This window comes from Nelusetta ayraudi, unplaced genomic scaffold, assembly GCF_046127955.1.
Source record: "Nelusetta ayraudi isolate G7.1 ecotype Tasmania unplaced genomic scaffold, CSIRO-AGI_Nayr_v1 ptg000002l, whole genome shotgun sequence".
Taxonomy (NCBI): Eukaryota; Metazoa; Chordata; class Actinopteri; order Tetraodontiformes; family Monacanthidae; genus Nelusetta; species Nelusetta ayraudi.
The window spans coordinates 4,834,799-4,851,385 of record NW_027466052.1 but is presented as its reverse complement, the minus strand read 5'-3'; the positions used below and the strand labels follow the sequence as shown (position 1 = coordinate 4,851,385).

General features: G+C 47.3%; 1 protein-coding gene across 3 annotated transcripts in view; it reads right to left on the bottom strand.

The window, feature by feature from the left end:
- znf609b (zinc finger protein 609b) overlaps positions 1-16,587 on the bottom strand; it is an 80,304-nt gene that overhangs the window by 38,237 nt on the left and 25,480 nt on the right. Inside the window, exon 1 of one of the 3 annotated variants that reach the window (XM_076018806.1) lies at positions 8,334-8,454. The exons of 1 other annotated variant lie outside the window; for it this stretch is intronic. In XM_076018806.1, coding sequence (XP_075874921.1) covers positions 8,334-8,438 — 105 coding nt within the window. In that variant the 5' untranslated portion in view covers positions 8,439-8,454. One more of the 3 variants, XM_076018814.1, reaches the window with a different exon arrangement.

Sequence of the window (16,587 nt, the reverse complement as noted above, 5' to 3'; positions counted from 1 at the left end):
GCTGCTTTCATTGCGGTGCGCGGGCGAGGCGAATCCCTGCGTCGCGTGATTCTGAGAAGAACCACTTCCAACTAATCTGCAGCGTAAAAAAAAAAATGATGTATCCGCGAGACGATGACGGCCAAGGTGAAAACGCAGAGCCGACCGTCCCGCTTTTCCAGGAATACATAAACCTAATGGATATGATTGGATATAATTAAGTTTTCCAGATGGACGGCGGAGCCCCACTTACACCACGTAATTGAATGTGCGAGCTCAGCTCATCACCAAGGACTAAACAACTCCCCAGCCCCGCACCCACAGAAAGGAGCTCATTTCCATATTAAGTTCACCTTTATTGATCCACTCGGCCGTCCTGTCCTTGTGGCTGCCACACTGACCTTTTGCCTCTGGTGGTGTGTGTGTGTGTGTGTGTGTGTGTGTGTGTGTGTGTGTGTGTGCGTGTCGGACAGTACCATAAGCGCAATAGGAAATGTGAAGGGTTCCATCACTGCTCTATGTAGTTTCTGCATCATCATCATCATCATCATCATCATCATCATCATCGTCGTCGTCGTCATGTATTGTAACAAAAGACACCAGATGTCTATCAAATAACGATTATTGGCTGCTTCCTTCCTAATTGACCAGTACCGTAAAATACACATTGTTGTCTCTTTCTTTCAACATGCTACTTCCTGAGCCACTGTTTGTTTTTTTTTTGTTCTTGTGTCTTGGAATTTACACCACATATATAATATATATTATATATAATTCCATCTTCCACTTCATGTATATTGCTTTACCAATTCCAAATTACTTCCCTGCTAAACGTTGAATATTACTAGAGCCGGCTTAAACAGGAAGGCCGAAAGGCTATCAGCTCGTGTTAGCTAACTAGCTGGCAAGCTCCTAGCGACAGTGGCACATTTTAAAACCCGGCGTGAACGTTGTTAACCATTTGCTCTTAGTTTGCCATTAAACGGTCAAAGAATGATCGGCACTTTGTCCTCCATTCGGCACAAAATAACGCACAATTTGCAACAAGACTGGCAAATATGCAACACTAATCCTCACGTAACCAACGCTGGCCAACAACAAGGAATGTGAGTAGCACAGTTTGAGTCATAATAACCCCGACCCATAAAAAGACGGAGGATCAAGTGGTTTGTTTTTAGTGTTTTTCAGATGGGAAAAGCGAAACAGCAGGAAAGGCCTTTTTCTATTGCAGACGCTCTGCGGAAGCACGGCAATAACTTTGGGAAGAGCACCGGCACGGCTCATTGCTTTCAGGTGGGCGTATTTCGTCCAGTCACACCGACTCAACACATTCTGGAGGGGCCCGTTTAAGTGATACATCCAAGAGCGGCAGATACCCGACGGCAGCACCGGACGAAAGGTTAATAATGCTGTGAGCCAGCATTTTTTTTCCCCCTACTCTGCAGTGTTGTCACACGGCTACCCACTCATCCACCGACACAACCACTGAGGAGTAAACGGTAAAACATTTATATGACAAAGCAATCTGTGAGGGACGTGTACGTATGAATATTTAATGGCCAGGATGAACTTTTATGTTTCTGCTTTGCAATATTTCATTTCATTTCGCAAGAGAAGTTAAAAAAATCCGCAAAAATTTGAAATAATCAGGGCCTGATCAGAATTTCAAAATGAGATTCCAACTTGGTCATTCAATGCAATTTTAACCTGGAACATCACCGAAGCATCTTTTGATTGTGGCAAGCAGGGGGACAAACCTCCTTTTCTAGCAACCATTCCAGTGGACCAATCAGATTTCTTCTTGGCGCCAAAATAGCCGCGGGGCGACGTCTCGAGGCCACAGTGCGTTGCTGCGTTAAACTAAACTTTTTTCTTTCTTTTTTTGCAAAAGCCTCGACAGCACTTTCCGGCAGTAATTGTCAAGGTGGACGAGTGCAATTCCGGAATGAAATCTTAGCAAGGCTGCGGCCGAGGAAGGTTAACTCAATTTCTCCCTCGACAAAAAAAAGCAAATGTAGCTGCTGCTCTTGTTGAAAAAAAAAAAAATATATATATATATATATATATATATATATATATATAGTTATATATATATGACAATGCAGCTACACGGTGCAAAGGGTTATTACTATCATCATGATTATTATGAAGAGTAAAACCCAGCTGGGTTCTTAAATGTTTCTATTTTCACAACTATTATGACTTCACTTTTTTTTTTCTCCCTAGCATAGCCGCTGCTGTAGCCGCTGACCCCGTGGGGCGCAGCCCTAAAATAAAAAGAAGCCAAAACTGCTGAGCGAACAAGGAGCAGTGGAGGTAATGTGACAGCCAATAGCAGGAAAACTGTTTTTTTCTCTCCGCGGGAGAGTCTCTCTGCCTACAACAGATAATACAACGCTTCTGTATTCAAGGACACCGAGGCAGACTCCATCGAGCGGATCAGCATTCATAGGCGGACTGCCGTGGCAGGGGTGACTTTGATGCATGTGCTAGTCTTGTTTAAGGAAAAGCAACAGCACGGGAAATCAAATCCTTACACGCCGGAGACCACTAAAGTCATTGGCAAAAAAAAAAAAAGAAGAAGGAAAAAGAAAAACAGTTTTTGTGGGGAGGCGGCAGCGGAGGACATTTATCCCCGACGGTTTGTGAGGCATTTTCTTGCGGCGGATCGTGCAAAAAGAGGCCGTTTGTGGGGGCAGGATGACGGGAAGGACTGGAAACCGAGTATTAATGTTTACACTCGCTGGACTCGGGTGATGAACGGAGGCGAAAACAGCAAAATGCGTTTGGATTTTTCTCCTTTTTTTCCCCCCACGATTCAGCATTTAGAAAGAAGCGCACGAGTTGGACGTTTGGCGGAACCGGCCGCTCGCAGTCTGTGGCGTGTGTGCGGCTTTCATTTGCCAACCAATACTTTCCACACAGTGCGTCAGTGTCAAGTCCGCAGTGTAGATTGTGTTGCTCTTGCGATAATAATCACTTCACCACAGCTATTTATTATCATATCAATGTGTCACTGCGGCCTGCCGTGGCCGCAGCAGAGGCAGCAGCAGCAGCCCGGCCTGGCCTGGGTCAAACAGCCGCCGCCAGCGGCAGAAAACGTAAAGTCCTGGATAAACAGGACTCCTTGATGTCAAAGTCAAACAGCTCCCTTGTCATCGGCTCTGGAAGAATCTGGCAGCCAAAGCGAAAAGGAAAAAAAAAAAAAAAACAACAACTAAAAAGGCGGCGGCAGAGGAGCTTAATCCGCCAAGTGTTTGTGCACGTAATGCGCACATCATCTATTTAATATATATATATATATATTTTTTTCCCCTCCTAGAGAGCGTTAAGAGCGGGCGCTGGATTGAAGGGACTCGGCGGTGACGGAGCATTAAGTGGTTGGACGGCAGCCCGGGTCAGTGAGCTGCACCGTGTTTTACTCCAAGCTCGACTGACGTGCTCGGCGCGGAGGGGCTTAAAGCGTCGGGACTCGGGAGTGTTGCGCGACCGTGCGTGCTCGTCTGGCGAGACGCCGCCGAGCGGAAAGGGGATCATCATCAGCGTTTGGCAGCGTCTGAGGGGAGACGTGGCGAGGGCCGTGGTGAAGACGGGCCGCAGCGGCTGCTGCCGGTTCGGCCCGCCGCCGGGCAAGTGAGCTGAACCGAACCCGAGCCAGAAGCACGCCTGTTGTGTTTTTACAGCGGAACCGCCCCGCGGGGCCGGGTGGGGGGAGGGCGGTTACATGCACCCATGGGATAGAACGACAACTGCTTCCAGCGTTTGCTTTGCTGGCAGAGTCAAAGTAGCATCACTCACCGCAGACGCTAGCATCTGCAATGGGCGGTGGACGCCTCGTGCATTTGTGATGTACTGTACTGCACTGAAAATCAGTCTGACGTCTCCGGGTGCAGTTCATTTTAGTGTTCAGCCACACGCTGAAGTGTTCCGAATTTTAGCTTTCTTGCTTTGTCTTAACAATGAACAACAAAGTCACTTCCATTTGCTTGTGTGCCTCTCGCACTTCCACACATTTGGAAAACAGACAAAATAATTCAATAATAATAATTGGGATTGAGTCAAATGTCACAGGTGTCTGAAAACTTGTTTTCCACGACTGTATAGTTTAGCAGGGCATATTCATGTACCTTGCCATGAAGGTACATTAAATTGTATATTGACTGGTACTGGTACTGACGCTGGTAAAATTTGATACCGGTTCCGCAAATTGTTTCAATCATTTTTTCTCATCATATTTAAGCATTTTGAAGTAAAACAAAAAAAACTTCATCGGGGACTACAAAGACTTCAGTTTAACAAACCCTCTATTTGAACGTTTAATTGGACCACAGATGGGTCAAAGCAAGGTCACATTCAATAAAAAAAAAAGAAAGAAAAAACAGCGAGAAAATGGAATCTATCGCAACCAAGTGTTAAACCAGCAGCTAGAGAAGCTGCAAGCTCACGACGTCCCGACCCGCCCGTAGCAAGCACGCAAAACTTGACAGTCAACACTTTGCTGCCGCTCTTTTTTTCCAGTTGTAACCAACGCGGCCGACCACCGGCACTTTCTGCTCACGCTGCAAACCTCCAGCGCCTCCTTGGGGAAGCTGCAGCATTTCTAGGAAGTTCCGCAGACGCAGGCGGAGCCCAGTCGCCGCGGCGAGCGCCGAGAGAGTTCGGACTGCATTTCCTCCGGCGCAAACGCAGACTGAAAAATATTTGGACGCCGCGTCAACAGACACCGTCGTGAGTAATTAAAGAAGACGCATTTGGAAGACTGTGAATAAATCCCTCAGTCAGTAATCTGGATGTGCAAAACGCAAAAACAGAGAAGGAAAAGAAAGAGAAGAGAAAGGAGTCACCCCCCGACCCGACCCCCACCCGACCCTGTGCCGCCGCGCGCAGTGCAAACAGCCATCAAGCCGTATATGTTTGACATTGGTCCCCGAGGACGGACGTGTTCTCCCTTTAATTTCTATCAGTGGTATAATCCCCTTTTGAAACCCTTTTTAGGGTGAATTAGAAAGGCCCTGCATTCAAAGAGATGAGTGGAGGAGGGTGGGGGAGGGGAGCAGCAATAATCACAAGGGCCTTGCTGTCTGTGTGGATTAGAACGGCAAAGAAAATCCTTTCATCTCACATCGGTACCTCCATGCTTTTGGGTGGAGGGGGTGGGGCAGACGCGCGCGCACACACACAAGCACACACTCACACTTGTGAGCAGACACAACACCGCGAACCAAAACGGAAGATTTTACAGATACTCGTTTGCTCATTTTCAAAACATGAGGGTGTTTTTTTTTTTTTTTCTTTACTTTCGATGCACGGCGGCTCTCAAAAAAAAACAACAAAAAAAAAAAAACGGGCCGTCCGACTGGAAAAAAAAAGGGTTGTGGTGTCAATGTGTTTGCACTCAAAGAGACGACCCCTCAGTGTTTGGCTCTTGGGCAAGACTTGACCACATGATTTAACTTGGCTTCTCCGATTTCTTAACTGTGGACGGCTGCTCTATTTTTGTCGGGCCGCTTTTCACATCCAGCAAAATTTAACGAGGGGGGAGATTTAACGTCGGGGGAGGTGGTGGGAGGGGGGGGGCAGGGGCAACTGAAGAGCCTTGTTGAGTGAGTCCTCTATAAACGTGCCACTGTCACTTTTTCGGGCGCAAAAAAACCCCAAACGTTCACCACTGAATCAAACGTAGACCACCCAAAAATAAATCCATAGAGAGATAAATAAATGCAACCAGCCAAACTGTATCTGGATAACCCGACCACTTTATTTAAATAAGCTTTAAGCCGCGTTGTTCTTAATATTTCAACCAATTGAATTTCAGCTCTACAGCAGCTATTTGCCGGCCCAAATATCCCAAATATAAAGCAAAGAATCTGTGACGTTACACGGCTACAGTATCAACTGTGTTACTACGGCGCCGCCGATTCCAGGGATTTTTGGTTGTATATCAAAGTAAACTTGATATTTACTTCTATCCAGCTTATTCTGGTTCACACAACTGGGTTCAGAACGTTGTTTGAATGTTCCCCATAAGTGGGTTCCATATGTTAATCATGTGTGGATGGGCCCGCGGAAGCCGTAGATCAACAGTTTTAGCTTCGCCTCAGCGCTAATGCTAAACGTCTCAAAAATAGCTGGATCCCGATTGGTGTCAGGACTCTTGTGGTCTAGGAAACACTTTTGGAATACAGACTTTCCACACGAGTACTGCAACAAAAAAAAATATGCATGAAGTATGTTCATTTAATGGGGAACAAATGGGGAACTCGAGGCTGAGAAAAATAGCCATTTAGGAGTGGTGCGCTCTTTATGAAGTGGTAACTGTGTGATCGAGAAGGAAAAAAAATGTTCCATTAACAACAAACTGGCTGCAAACAAGGCTTTGAGAAAAGAATTAGAGGGGAGGTGGGGGGGTGGGGGGAGGAAGGGGGGGTGAGACACGGACGTAATCCTCTCCATAATCACTCCTTGCTCAAACACTGCCTCGCTGTTAACTTCCTCTTTGTTCCACCAACAGAACCTTTTCCCAAGCTGTTCAGCTGCTGCTGCCACTGCACCGCTACTACTTTCTGTCTCATGTGTTTGTATTTTTTATCCAACGCTTCAGGACCGTTTCAACATATCAACCCGGCGCTTTAACATACACAAACACCAGTCTTTACGCCCTTCAGAGTCAAACTATACACCACTCTTTTGTCACATGTAGCCCAAACAAAGGGAGACTGAGACAAAAGCCCGCTTGGTGACTGGCGGGGAGACCCCTGAGAGAAGAAGAAGAAGAAGAAGAAGAAGAAGAAGAAGGTCGGCGCAAAATAAAGAAAAAAACATTTTGCCGTTCACCCACCCCCCCCCCCCCCACACACACACACACACACACACACACACACACACACACACACACACACTGGTAGGAAAAAATTCCAGTTGGGGAAGGGAAGCGAGGGGAAGGGTGGAGGTTTCAGGGGTCGGGGCGAGGGGGTTGGGGGGGTTGGGGGCGAGGCGGGGGTATGTCTGCTCCTCCCCACTGTGTGGGTTTTGTTCTGCTAATCAGACCACATGCCTCAAGGATTCAGGAATCCAAGAGCTCTCAGCCAGCTCCTCTCATTCCACGCCGGGCCGCAGCAGCCTGCGACAAACTATTCACTGTGCTGGGAAGGGAGGTGGGATGAGGGGGGGGGGGGGGGGTTAAAGACTCTATCCATTCATAACACTGTTCAACACCCCCTCCGCCCCACCATCCCTGCCTAATCTCTCCCCTCCCCCACCTCGTACCCCTCTCGTGCCCTCCCCTCTTAGCACGGCGTGGGTGCTTTTTTTTCCTTAAAATAAAAAAAAAACAAACAAACAAAAAAATCATCATCATCATCATCATCATCTGCTTGCTCGCTGCAATCCGTGCCCGAGCACGTCTCAAGGGTTATTATTAGGCTGCAGGTCACGACCGCTGCGGTTTTAAATAACCGAACCGTGAGTTCTTGACATCTTCCCGCTTAACAATTCTTTCCCGAATTAGATGTACAAGCCCTCTTTTTTTTTTTTTTTTTTTAAATAAAAGAAAAATTTAGATCCCACCCGCCACCCCCACCCCAGTCTTGCCGCCTCCCTGCAAGTGAGCCGATTTGCAGACGCAACAACAACAACAACAAAAAAAAAAAGACACCTCGCAAAGAGCTTATGGAAAGACAAAGCATGACGGGGGCTTTGTTTGACAGCTCTCTGATTGCTTTTTGCAGAGCAGCCCAACTAGCGCCGCGGCCCCGCAGTCGGCTGTCACATTGAATCTTCCGACAATTGTTCTATTGCATCAAGCGAGTTAATATAAAAAAAAAAAAAAAGAATATCGTGACAGATGAGGAAGGGACCTATTAGCCAGTTCCCAGAAAAGGAGCCGAGTGCTTCCACACGTGTCAGACGGTGGCGCCGAAGGTCACGCGCCTCTGGATCCATAATACCGTCGAGAGATGTTTTCCTCGCCGTCTTATTGGGAGACGCAGGTACATCGAGAGCGGAATCGCGGCAAATCGCGCCCGGGATTGATCAAAGGGAAGCGTCACAAATCACTTTTCCCCGAGATTGGAGTCTCGGAAAAAAATATGACACGTGTTAATCCAATTAGGCTGATTTAATAAATCTTTCATGTTTTCCGGTGTGCGGATCGCTCTGTTGTGGAAACTAATGAAGGAGGAATAGCCGAGCGAGGCGAGTCGCTGCCATTACTCACCGAGCCGCCGAGCGTTCCCATTAGAAGGAACAACAGTGTTACATTGGCCCTCGCGGCGCCGAGTCTGAAGGTTTACATGCACCTTGATTAGCTTTGAGAGGAGCCGTCGGCTGTGAAATAAAAACACACAAAGACGCACACACTCTCTTGCCGACTGCCTGATGTGTGATGATCGACGTCTTCGCGTCTGTTTAGCAGCTTGTTGGACGCGTGTGGCTGCCTCTTGTTGGTTCTCATGACTCATTGATCAAAGCATAGCGGCGGAATTTGGGGGCTGTTCTGGTTTGGCCTTTAAAGTTAAAGTGTGTGATGATTGGAGATTTTGAAAAACAAACAGCGACATCAAGTTGTTACACATTTTAGTCTTTCAATCTTCCTCCCCATCCTGAACTTGCCAGTGAACTACGGTGGCCTGCGCACACAAACCTGGATACCTCATTCACCTTCTTCTTCAGTTAAATGGGAGCAAGACCCTTGCTATATGCATATTCTTCAATATAAATAACAGTTGTATGTGAAGCTTGTACAAATATAGAAATCATAAATCAAGCCAAATTTTACACACAGGACATTCTAAAGCTTGACATGGAACGCAATGCAATGTTCTCTCAACCAGCAACTTCTTTTACTTCCACTAGAATGGAAGCTAACAAGTCACAACGGTGTCCTACTGGTGATCATATGTTACCTGTGGCACGAGCTAAAACGGTGTTTAAAAAAAATCTGTTGCAGTACGACACAATCACAAGGTTTGGTGGGTTGTACTGTTTGTCATCATAATCTTGCCTGGCTGACTGAGGGGATTTTTTTTCCTTGAAGAAGACCACCTCAGAGAGGGTTCTAACATATAATCATGTGTTCTGGCTACGAGGTTCTTCTTATGGTTCAGGTTTGGGCCTGGACCACCAAAACCAGCCCTGGAATGGAAGTGTCTGTGCAGAAGGGAAATTAAATTTGAAAGTGGTGTCATTAGCTCGAAGGCGGTCAAGCACCTGAATCTGCGGCGCATATCCACAGAATTCCTGGTAGTGCTTTTTTAAACGTTCCAAATCACAGATCTTTTTATCCACTCTTCTTTGCATGAACTACCGACTTCGACTAGTTCCTGCAAATTTCCACTAGTGGGGTCATTTGGTGCCAGTAATACATATCTCTGCACAACTCCCATGTGCAATTTTATTCCTCTTAATCAAACCGAGCAATGTGAACAACAAAAAGTGCCAGTGTATGACTGATATATGTGACAAAATGCAGGAATCAGCCGATTTTTAGCGAATGCAGAGGAAGACAAATGGGAACTGGAAACACTGGAAATATTGCATTCAGTTTGGTATAAAAATAAAAACAAATCACCACAGTGGGGATCTGCGGTAAAAGGTGGCCTCCTACACCAAAAGTGTGGGACAGGGCGAAGGTAGGCGGTGACACTTCGGGGTAAGTGCCTGCTAGCGAAAATTCTCAGCAGAAAGAGTGAGGCGGTGGCGCCGGGACATCAAAAAGGTTGATGAAAAGGAGCCGGGGAGGCTTTCACAGCAGCAATCTGATCCTTCCAGAACTCCAACCCGTCACACTCGTTCCAACCACCAGCAGACTGCACTTGCGGTAGAGGCGGGCTTACTTTATACTCCCTATCAAAAGTGACAGCAAATCCCAAAAGCCTTCGGGGGGGTGGGGGAGAAGGAGAACCGGGACAAGAAGCGAGCTAAACACCCAGTCAAGTCGAGGCGACTACAGGCGGCGTTTAAGGCTGCAAAGAAGCAGATTCCCCCTATGAAATATCTCCAGACATTTTTGGTGCTCCTCTGCGAGGATTTCTTGCGCAACCAGACGACAAACTCGCGTCGCCTGCAGGCGCCCCCCCGCCCCCCAACCCTCTGCTTTATCTTTCAACACGGCAATCTGTGGTGGTGCCGTGTGGGCCAAACAGCCTGCTAACGACGGTGATTTCCATCAACCAACATGGCAACCCGGAAGGCTGGTGACTGGTCCTGTCTACAAAGGTTTGCGTTTTTTTTTTTTTTTTTCGCTGCGCAACTGCAGCCGTAGCGGAGCGAAGAGCGCGTAGGAAAAACCGGACTGCGGCCAAACCTCGACGCCAGCTGCCGCCGATGAATCACGGCGAGGAGGACCGTGCAATAAAAGTGAATAGACAGTGTGGAGTGTTTTATTTAGTTGCACAGTTGTCACGCTGTTGGCACCTGTCTCTCCAGCAGCGAACACACTGTTTGACTGAGGGGGTTAAAATGACAGATGGTGCAGAGATAAAGATGTTTTATGACGGGATGGATGTGTTGGCTGCGAAAGAGCAAAAAAACAAGTTCTTGCGAATGATCTGCAATGACAAGCCAAGGAATACGATGAAGTGTCTTCTGAAACGTGTCCCCGAATGTATTTTGGTTTCGCTCAGAAGGCGAAAGAGTGAGAATTGCATCGCATTTGAGCGGCATTGTTGCATTTGCCCAGTGTAAGAGCAAGAAACAGGCACTTTCTTCTCGCTGTTAGCTTTGCTAACCAATGCTGATAGCATTCACGAAAACGTGCACCATGTACTTGTGTACATGCACATGTTGCACAAAGCTATACCGACACTGTTTGACTTCATGAAATGGAAATCATACCGAGAGCCGATCAAACAGGGTCTTGCATATGTTCCATGTGATGTTGATAGAAGGGGGTCGTGGTTTTGTTCTTGTCTGTCTTGTCTTCTTGTCTGTTTTACAGTAACTGACAGGAAGCTTGACTTCAGAGTTACAGTAGAACTCACCATGTTCAACACTGTTTTGGGCATTGCGTCCTTATCCTTACATAGAAATGAATTCAACATCAAAGCATTTAAATTTGGTTTTACAATATTAAGCCAATACTTGGTAACACAGTGACCAAAATTAATAAATATTAAAATAAACAAGCATTGAAACCATCATCTTTTTACACTCGGCCATAACAATGAACCATTGCTTGATTTTCCGTGAATTATTAAGACTGCGGACACCGTTTAGTTTGTTCTCACAACTTTAAGTCATGTGTAAATACATTATGAGTTTCGCAAATCCCACATTTTGTGTCACATCCTTAAAATAAACAGTGTGGGCCTGATACACTAAGACCGCTGCTTTGCGCTGTAGAGAGACTTTACGCTGACGCTCCGAGTATTTGAGGTGTGTTTACGAAACATAGTGCAAATATTTATCCATTCTCCATGTGGCTAATACTGCCCAAATAACATTGTTAAGAGTCATTTTCACAGAGTGTTTAGAGAGAAGTCATTCCCCCACAATCGACCCCTCGGAATTCATTCTCCTCTCGGCTCTTTATTGCGGCTGCTGTTGAGTTTTGCCTACGAGCTCAAACCAGCTCGCGCCGTAATGAAGGCAGCAGGCTAATGGCAGCTGTGGAAAACAATTAGCGTCAAATGTTTGCTTCCCGCAGCAGCGAGGGACTCCCCGAGGGCGGAGGCTTCACACAGGCAGAGGCAACAAACGCAGAAATCAGGAGCGTAATGAGCGGAAGGCCCTGGCAGATAACTCATCGGCTATCTGTGGTATCCCACATCAGTTTCACCAGCACGTTGCCTCCATTTGTCCTCGGAATGTGACTGGGAAGGCGGCCGTGGCGGGGGAAAAAAAAAAACGCGAGTTATTCAAGGATGGCGGAGTCACACGACAACGTCTGATTATGCCGCCTCGTCCTTCGCTGCATCGCAAGAGCAAATTCTTGCGCATTTCCAGCCGGACTTTACTGCCTTAAACCTTTAATAAAACTGCTTCCCTCCATGTGTGCGCTGGTCGGAGGACAAGTTTATGAGATGTGTCTTGCGACCGCGCAATAAATCGCAAACCGCCGCGGGCGCTTGTGCACAAGGGGCGATGTTGTTCAATACTGGCTCTGCTCCCCGTGCGAGCCGGACGGAGCGCCAGGAGGTGCCTGCCGCGTGCTAAGAAACGTCAGGCCTCCGAGCGAATGGAGCGCGGCTCCTGACCTCAGCGCTGGCAGGACACGGACGGAGGGGCGTTCGCAGCCGTTCCGACAAACCGTTCGGAACCCTTTGGGGTGGCTCGTCTGCAGTCAAACACCAGCGGCGCTCGCCCGCTCGCTCGGACGTGTCGTTTCGGCACTCACGAGCGGATTTGAACAAACGGTAGAGTGACCAGAAATGGGAGGAAAGGGGCCTCTTCAATCCGCCGCGAAAGAGAGTCCCGCTAATAAGGCGACAGCTTTGCTCGTCTCAGCGGCAACTCCCTCCGCCAGACGTAATTCACTCCCCTCCTTTTAAAATAAATCACAGTCTCCCCCCCCTTCTATTCCAGCGCCTTCAAAATGGCACCACTTAAAAGGAGAGCGCTAGCACAAAAGCAGCAGTCAGTCGGGCACCGACTGAAGAGAAAGAACTCGCAAAGCGGGAGAAGAAGAAGATGAAGAAGGAGGGGGGGGGGGGGGAAAGGCTTCTGGCCGGACATCGGCAGCCGAGCTCAGCGACGGCTGAGGAGCCCTTTCATTCCGAGCGCAGCCTCCCGCCGCCCCCTCTACCTTTCTCTCTTTTCAAAGTAACGCTTGCCAATGTAATTTTCCATGGGAGCTTCTCCATTTATCAAGGCCAGTGGCTCGCCGAGGCAGTCCGAGAATGCCTTACTCCTCTCGACTTTATATAATGAGAGGTGGGAGAGGGAGACGCGCTCAGAGGTGGTTAGCGGCGGCGCGCAAGGAGGCGCCCATGATTTATTCAGCCGGGCCGATTTCCGTCGATGCTACGAGGGGATTTGACTCGGGGAGAATGCGGAGAATGTAGCCGTAGCGCCGTCCAGCCCCTGGAGCCCAGAAGGAAAGAGGGCTGATGAGACGCACGACGATAAATCTTGCAGTTGCCGTTGACGTGGGACAGCCCGTTAAAAACTGCTGTGTTGTGAAGAGGGTTGACAACGTTTTTTTTTTGTTTTTTTTTAAAGCTAACTCCGGAGAATAGGTGTGTGTTGAAAATTTAGAATTCAAAATGAGTGGCTCGTCAAGAATGTTTCACGCTTGCCTGAGGCAACGATTGCTACGAAAAGCTCTAGCAATTTGAAAAGCGTGCGTTTGAACAAAAAAAAAAAGGGCTAAATTCAAGAGACTTGGGTTTTTTAAACGTACATCACTAATCAATGAAAACCGCAGTCGTGTGTAAACACAAATCAGTCAAGTTTATTTTGCATTTGTGTTTGCTTTACCCCCATCTGTTTCCCTACTTGGCGGCTGCACGCTGGACAGAAGCTCTCTCAAATGCCTATCATGTTCGGTCCATTATGTTAGAATAAAAAGACAGTGTTGCTCCTGTTCTCACGTACAGCCCTCTTCGGTAAACCCAATTGACTCTCCAAGAAATGCGACCGTGTGCCAGCAAGGCTCCGGTCTCCAGTCGTCCGACAGCTTTGCACTGAAACAACTTGCCAAACTATTAGATAAGTGGTTGACAGGGGAGGAGTGCAGATTCAGTTGCTTTCCAAATATATATTCTAAAGGTCGTAGTGTATTTTTGGCTTGATTTCTGATTTTTATATTGGTGAAAGCTTAACATCCTGCCAATGAATACATTAATAAAAGTGTATAATCGCAGTACAATAAAAGTAATTTGGTATTCCTACCCATAGAACGGTTCTCATATCATACATTTTATTTATATAACAAGGGTCCCAGTTAGCTGCCTTGCATCACCATATTTCCCATGTGGACAATCCAGCTGCCTGACAGCGCATTTCATATTTAGGCTGAATGCTCATGTCCTCAAATAAACCAATGAAGAAGAAGGTGAACGAGGTACCCAGGCTTGTGTGCGTATGCCACCGTAGTTCACTGGCAAGCTTGGGAGAGGGAGGGTGAGCTAATGAGCGCTGCCATCTAAAAGGTAACCACATGACATCCCTGTTTCTCCTTCAAAATTCTCAAAATATTACACATTAACCTTTAAAACAACGTGCCCTATAGTGAAGATGTAAACGGGCAGGCATTTATTTTTTTTCACTTGAGCAAGTGGGATCTCCTGAAGCTGCGGCACCGGCAGGGAGGCTGAATGAGGACACAGTTTTCTTGCCGCGGCTTGCGAGTATTAAAGCGTCTGAAGGATGAGGAATAATCTGGCCTGCAGACGCTAGTAGAGCGAGGAGACGAGTTCCGGCTGCCACAACTGGGACAAAAATAAATTATTGAATTAAAAAAAGTCTTCCCACATGTTCACAGCGCCAATTCTGAACGACTGGTGTGTTTCAGTTTTGTCAATACTCTGCGGGTCGTTTTTTTTTTTAACTCGGCATGTGCAGTGTAGAGTATAAGCAGAATCATCTGCATACAACTTGAGTGCATGTTTAAAACTGTCGATATAAGACAGCAAAAGAGAAAGCCCAGTCAGCTGTGGTGGCTAAGTGTAAGTGACTGATGATTTGAAGTCTGTGAGTCGTTTTTGTCAGTGGAGCCTGACAGCCACCGGGTTGGCATGTGCAGCTGTCTTGTGGCTCCCCCCATCGTTCACCATTTTGGTCTTTGTTTACAGACTCACCAATGACGGGCAATCATTTACAAGGCAGTCTCCACCTTCTTTTTTTCCCCACCTCCAGCGTGCAGAGGCGTTAAAAAAAAAAGCCCAAGACAAATCTCTTCGAGAAGTTGAGGTGATGCAGAGTGGCAGGGAGGCTCAGCTCTTGAGTTGAGGTTGTTGAGTGATTCATTTGCATGCCAGTGCATTAATGCTGGGAGACTGGCTTTTTCTCATCATTCTGTCTACACAGGAGGCGTACGTCGGGGAAATGGATTAGTCCTCCTTCATTCAGTTCCAGCCATGCTGCCGCTAGACTGGGTTGTTCATTTGTGACAGGAAAATTGCTGTTGAAACCAATTTCCAAGAAGCAAAAATCTTGTGGATGTTTGGCTGCGCAAACCTAATTCCATGCGGTGGATTTTGACAGCGATACCGCTGGACACGGCCGTCGTACCGATTTCTTCCAAAGCAGTGAAACGCACCGCCTCGTTCATGCTAAAGAAAACATTTCCTCGCTTGTGTTATCCAAACAGTCTGAACGTACAACAGGGTGGAGGGTAAAATGTGTTTTTAATGCCTTCTTACTACATCCATTAACTGTGGTTGCCAACTTAAAAGTGAAGCTAATGCGTGCTGCAATAAAATCAGATCCTTTTTTTTTTTATTCACTCATGCTTTCAAGGATAGGATACCTTCCACCGGCTCGCACTAAGCGCCGGTGGTGACACCGCTCCTTTGTATTCAGCGCCACAGCCCAATTCATGTGGCTCTCGCCCTTGAAAAGCCTTTTCACTCTAAACACATTATGATTACACAGAATTTGGAGAAAATGTCCTGCTGGAGCGCCGGGAGACGGTGCAGTCGGCTCTCGTGACTCGCTGTCCTGGATTTCAGGAATCAAACAGGCTTCGTCGCAGCCCCATCCCCCCCCTCCAGCTCCGCCACTTTGAGAGCAGCAGGGAAAAAAAAGAAAAGAAAAAAAAACGTCGGGAGGCGTGCTTTGCACCGGCTCCCTCCCCCACACGCTGCTCCATCACCAGGCATTGCTGGGGCTTGTGGGATTAAGAATGGAACACGATGACAGACAAAAACAGTCCTCAGCAGCTCCCTGCTCCGCTGTCTTTTTACACTGGCGGAGCATGAAAAGGCAACTATGAGCCACACAATAGACAGAGTGATAGATTAACTGGAGGAGTGAACGAGATAAGTGTGGGTGAACACACACGCGCACACACACACACACAAACACGCAGAAGAATCTTGACATTGTTCCCGTGCGATAATGTCGCCGTTGAGATGGTGAGGAGAAGCGGAGTGGGGGGAGGGTAGAGGAACGTGGCAACATACAGAATTACCATCTGAAATGTGACTTGACATGCACGGATGATATAATCCATTACATCTGATTGCGACATGAGCACAGTGTCCCCAAATTTATATTTATCTCATTTTACTCCACACGCCTACATCAACAAAGGCTCTGACTGAGGTCTTTAACCTGCACGACTCTGCATGCAGAATTCCATACAGCGAAAAAGCCTATTTTAGTCAAGGATTTTCTATCTAAGAGAATAAGTGACTACCTGGATTCAATGAGCTGTGTGAGAAAGAACAAGTGGAACGTGAAATCGGCACGTTGACTTAAAAAAAAACAAAGAAAAAGAAAAGAAACGAGTCCACAGTCAGAAAAGGCAGAAGAAAACACAGTGTGGCAGCTGTTTCCTGTATCTGGTCCCTGCACTGTGTTCGTCATGGGCACCGTTGTTCACCATATGGTATTAGAGAGAGTAAACAGCAGTAGGTGTTTTCATGCATCACATGTCAGCCGACTTCAGGGGAATTGGGAGCGAGCGAGGAGTCAGCTGTGGGTGACAGGCTATCACAAAGCCCG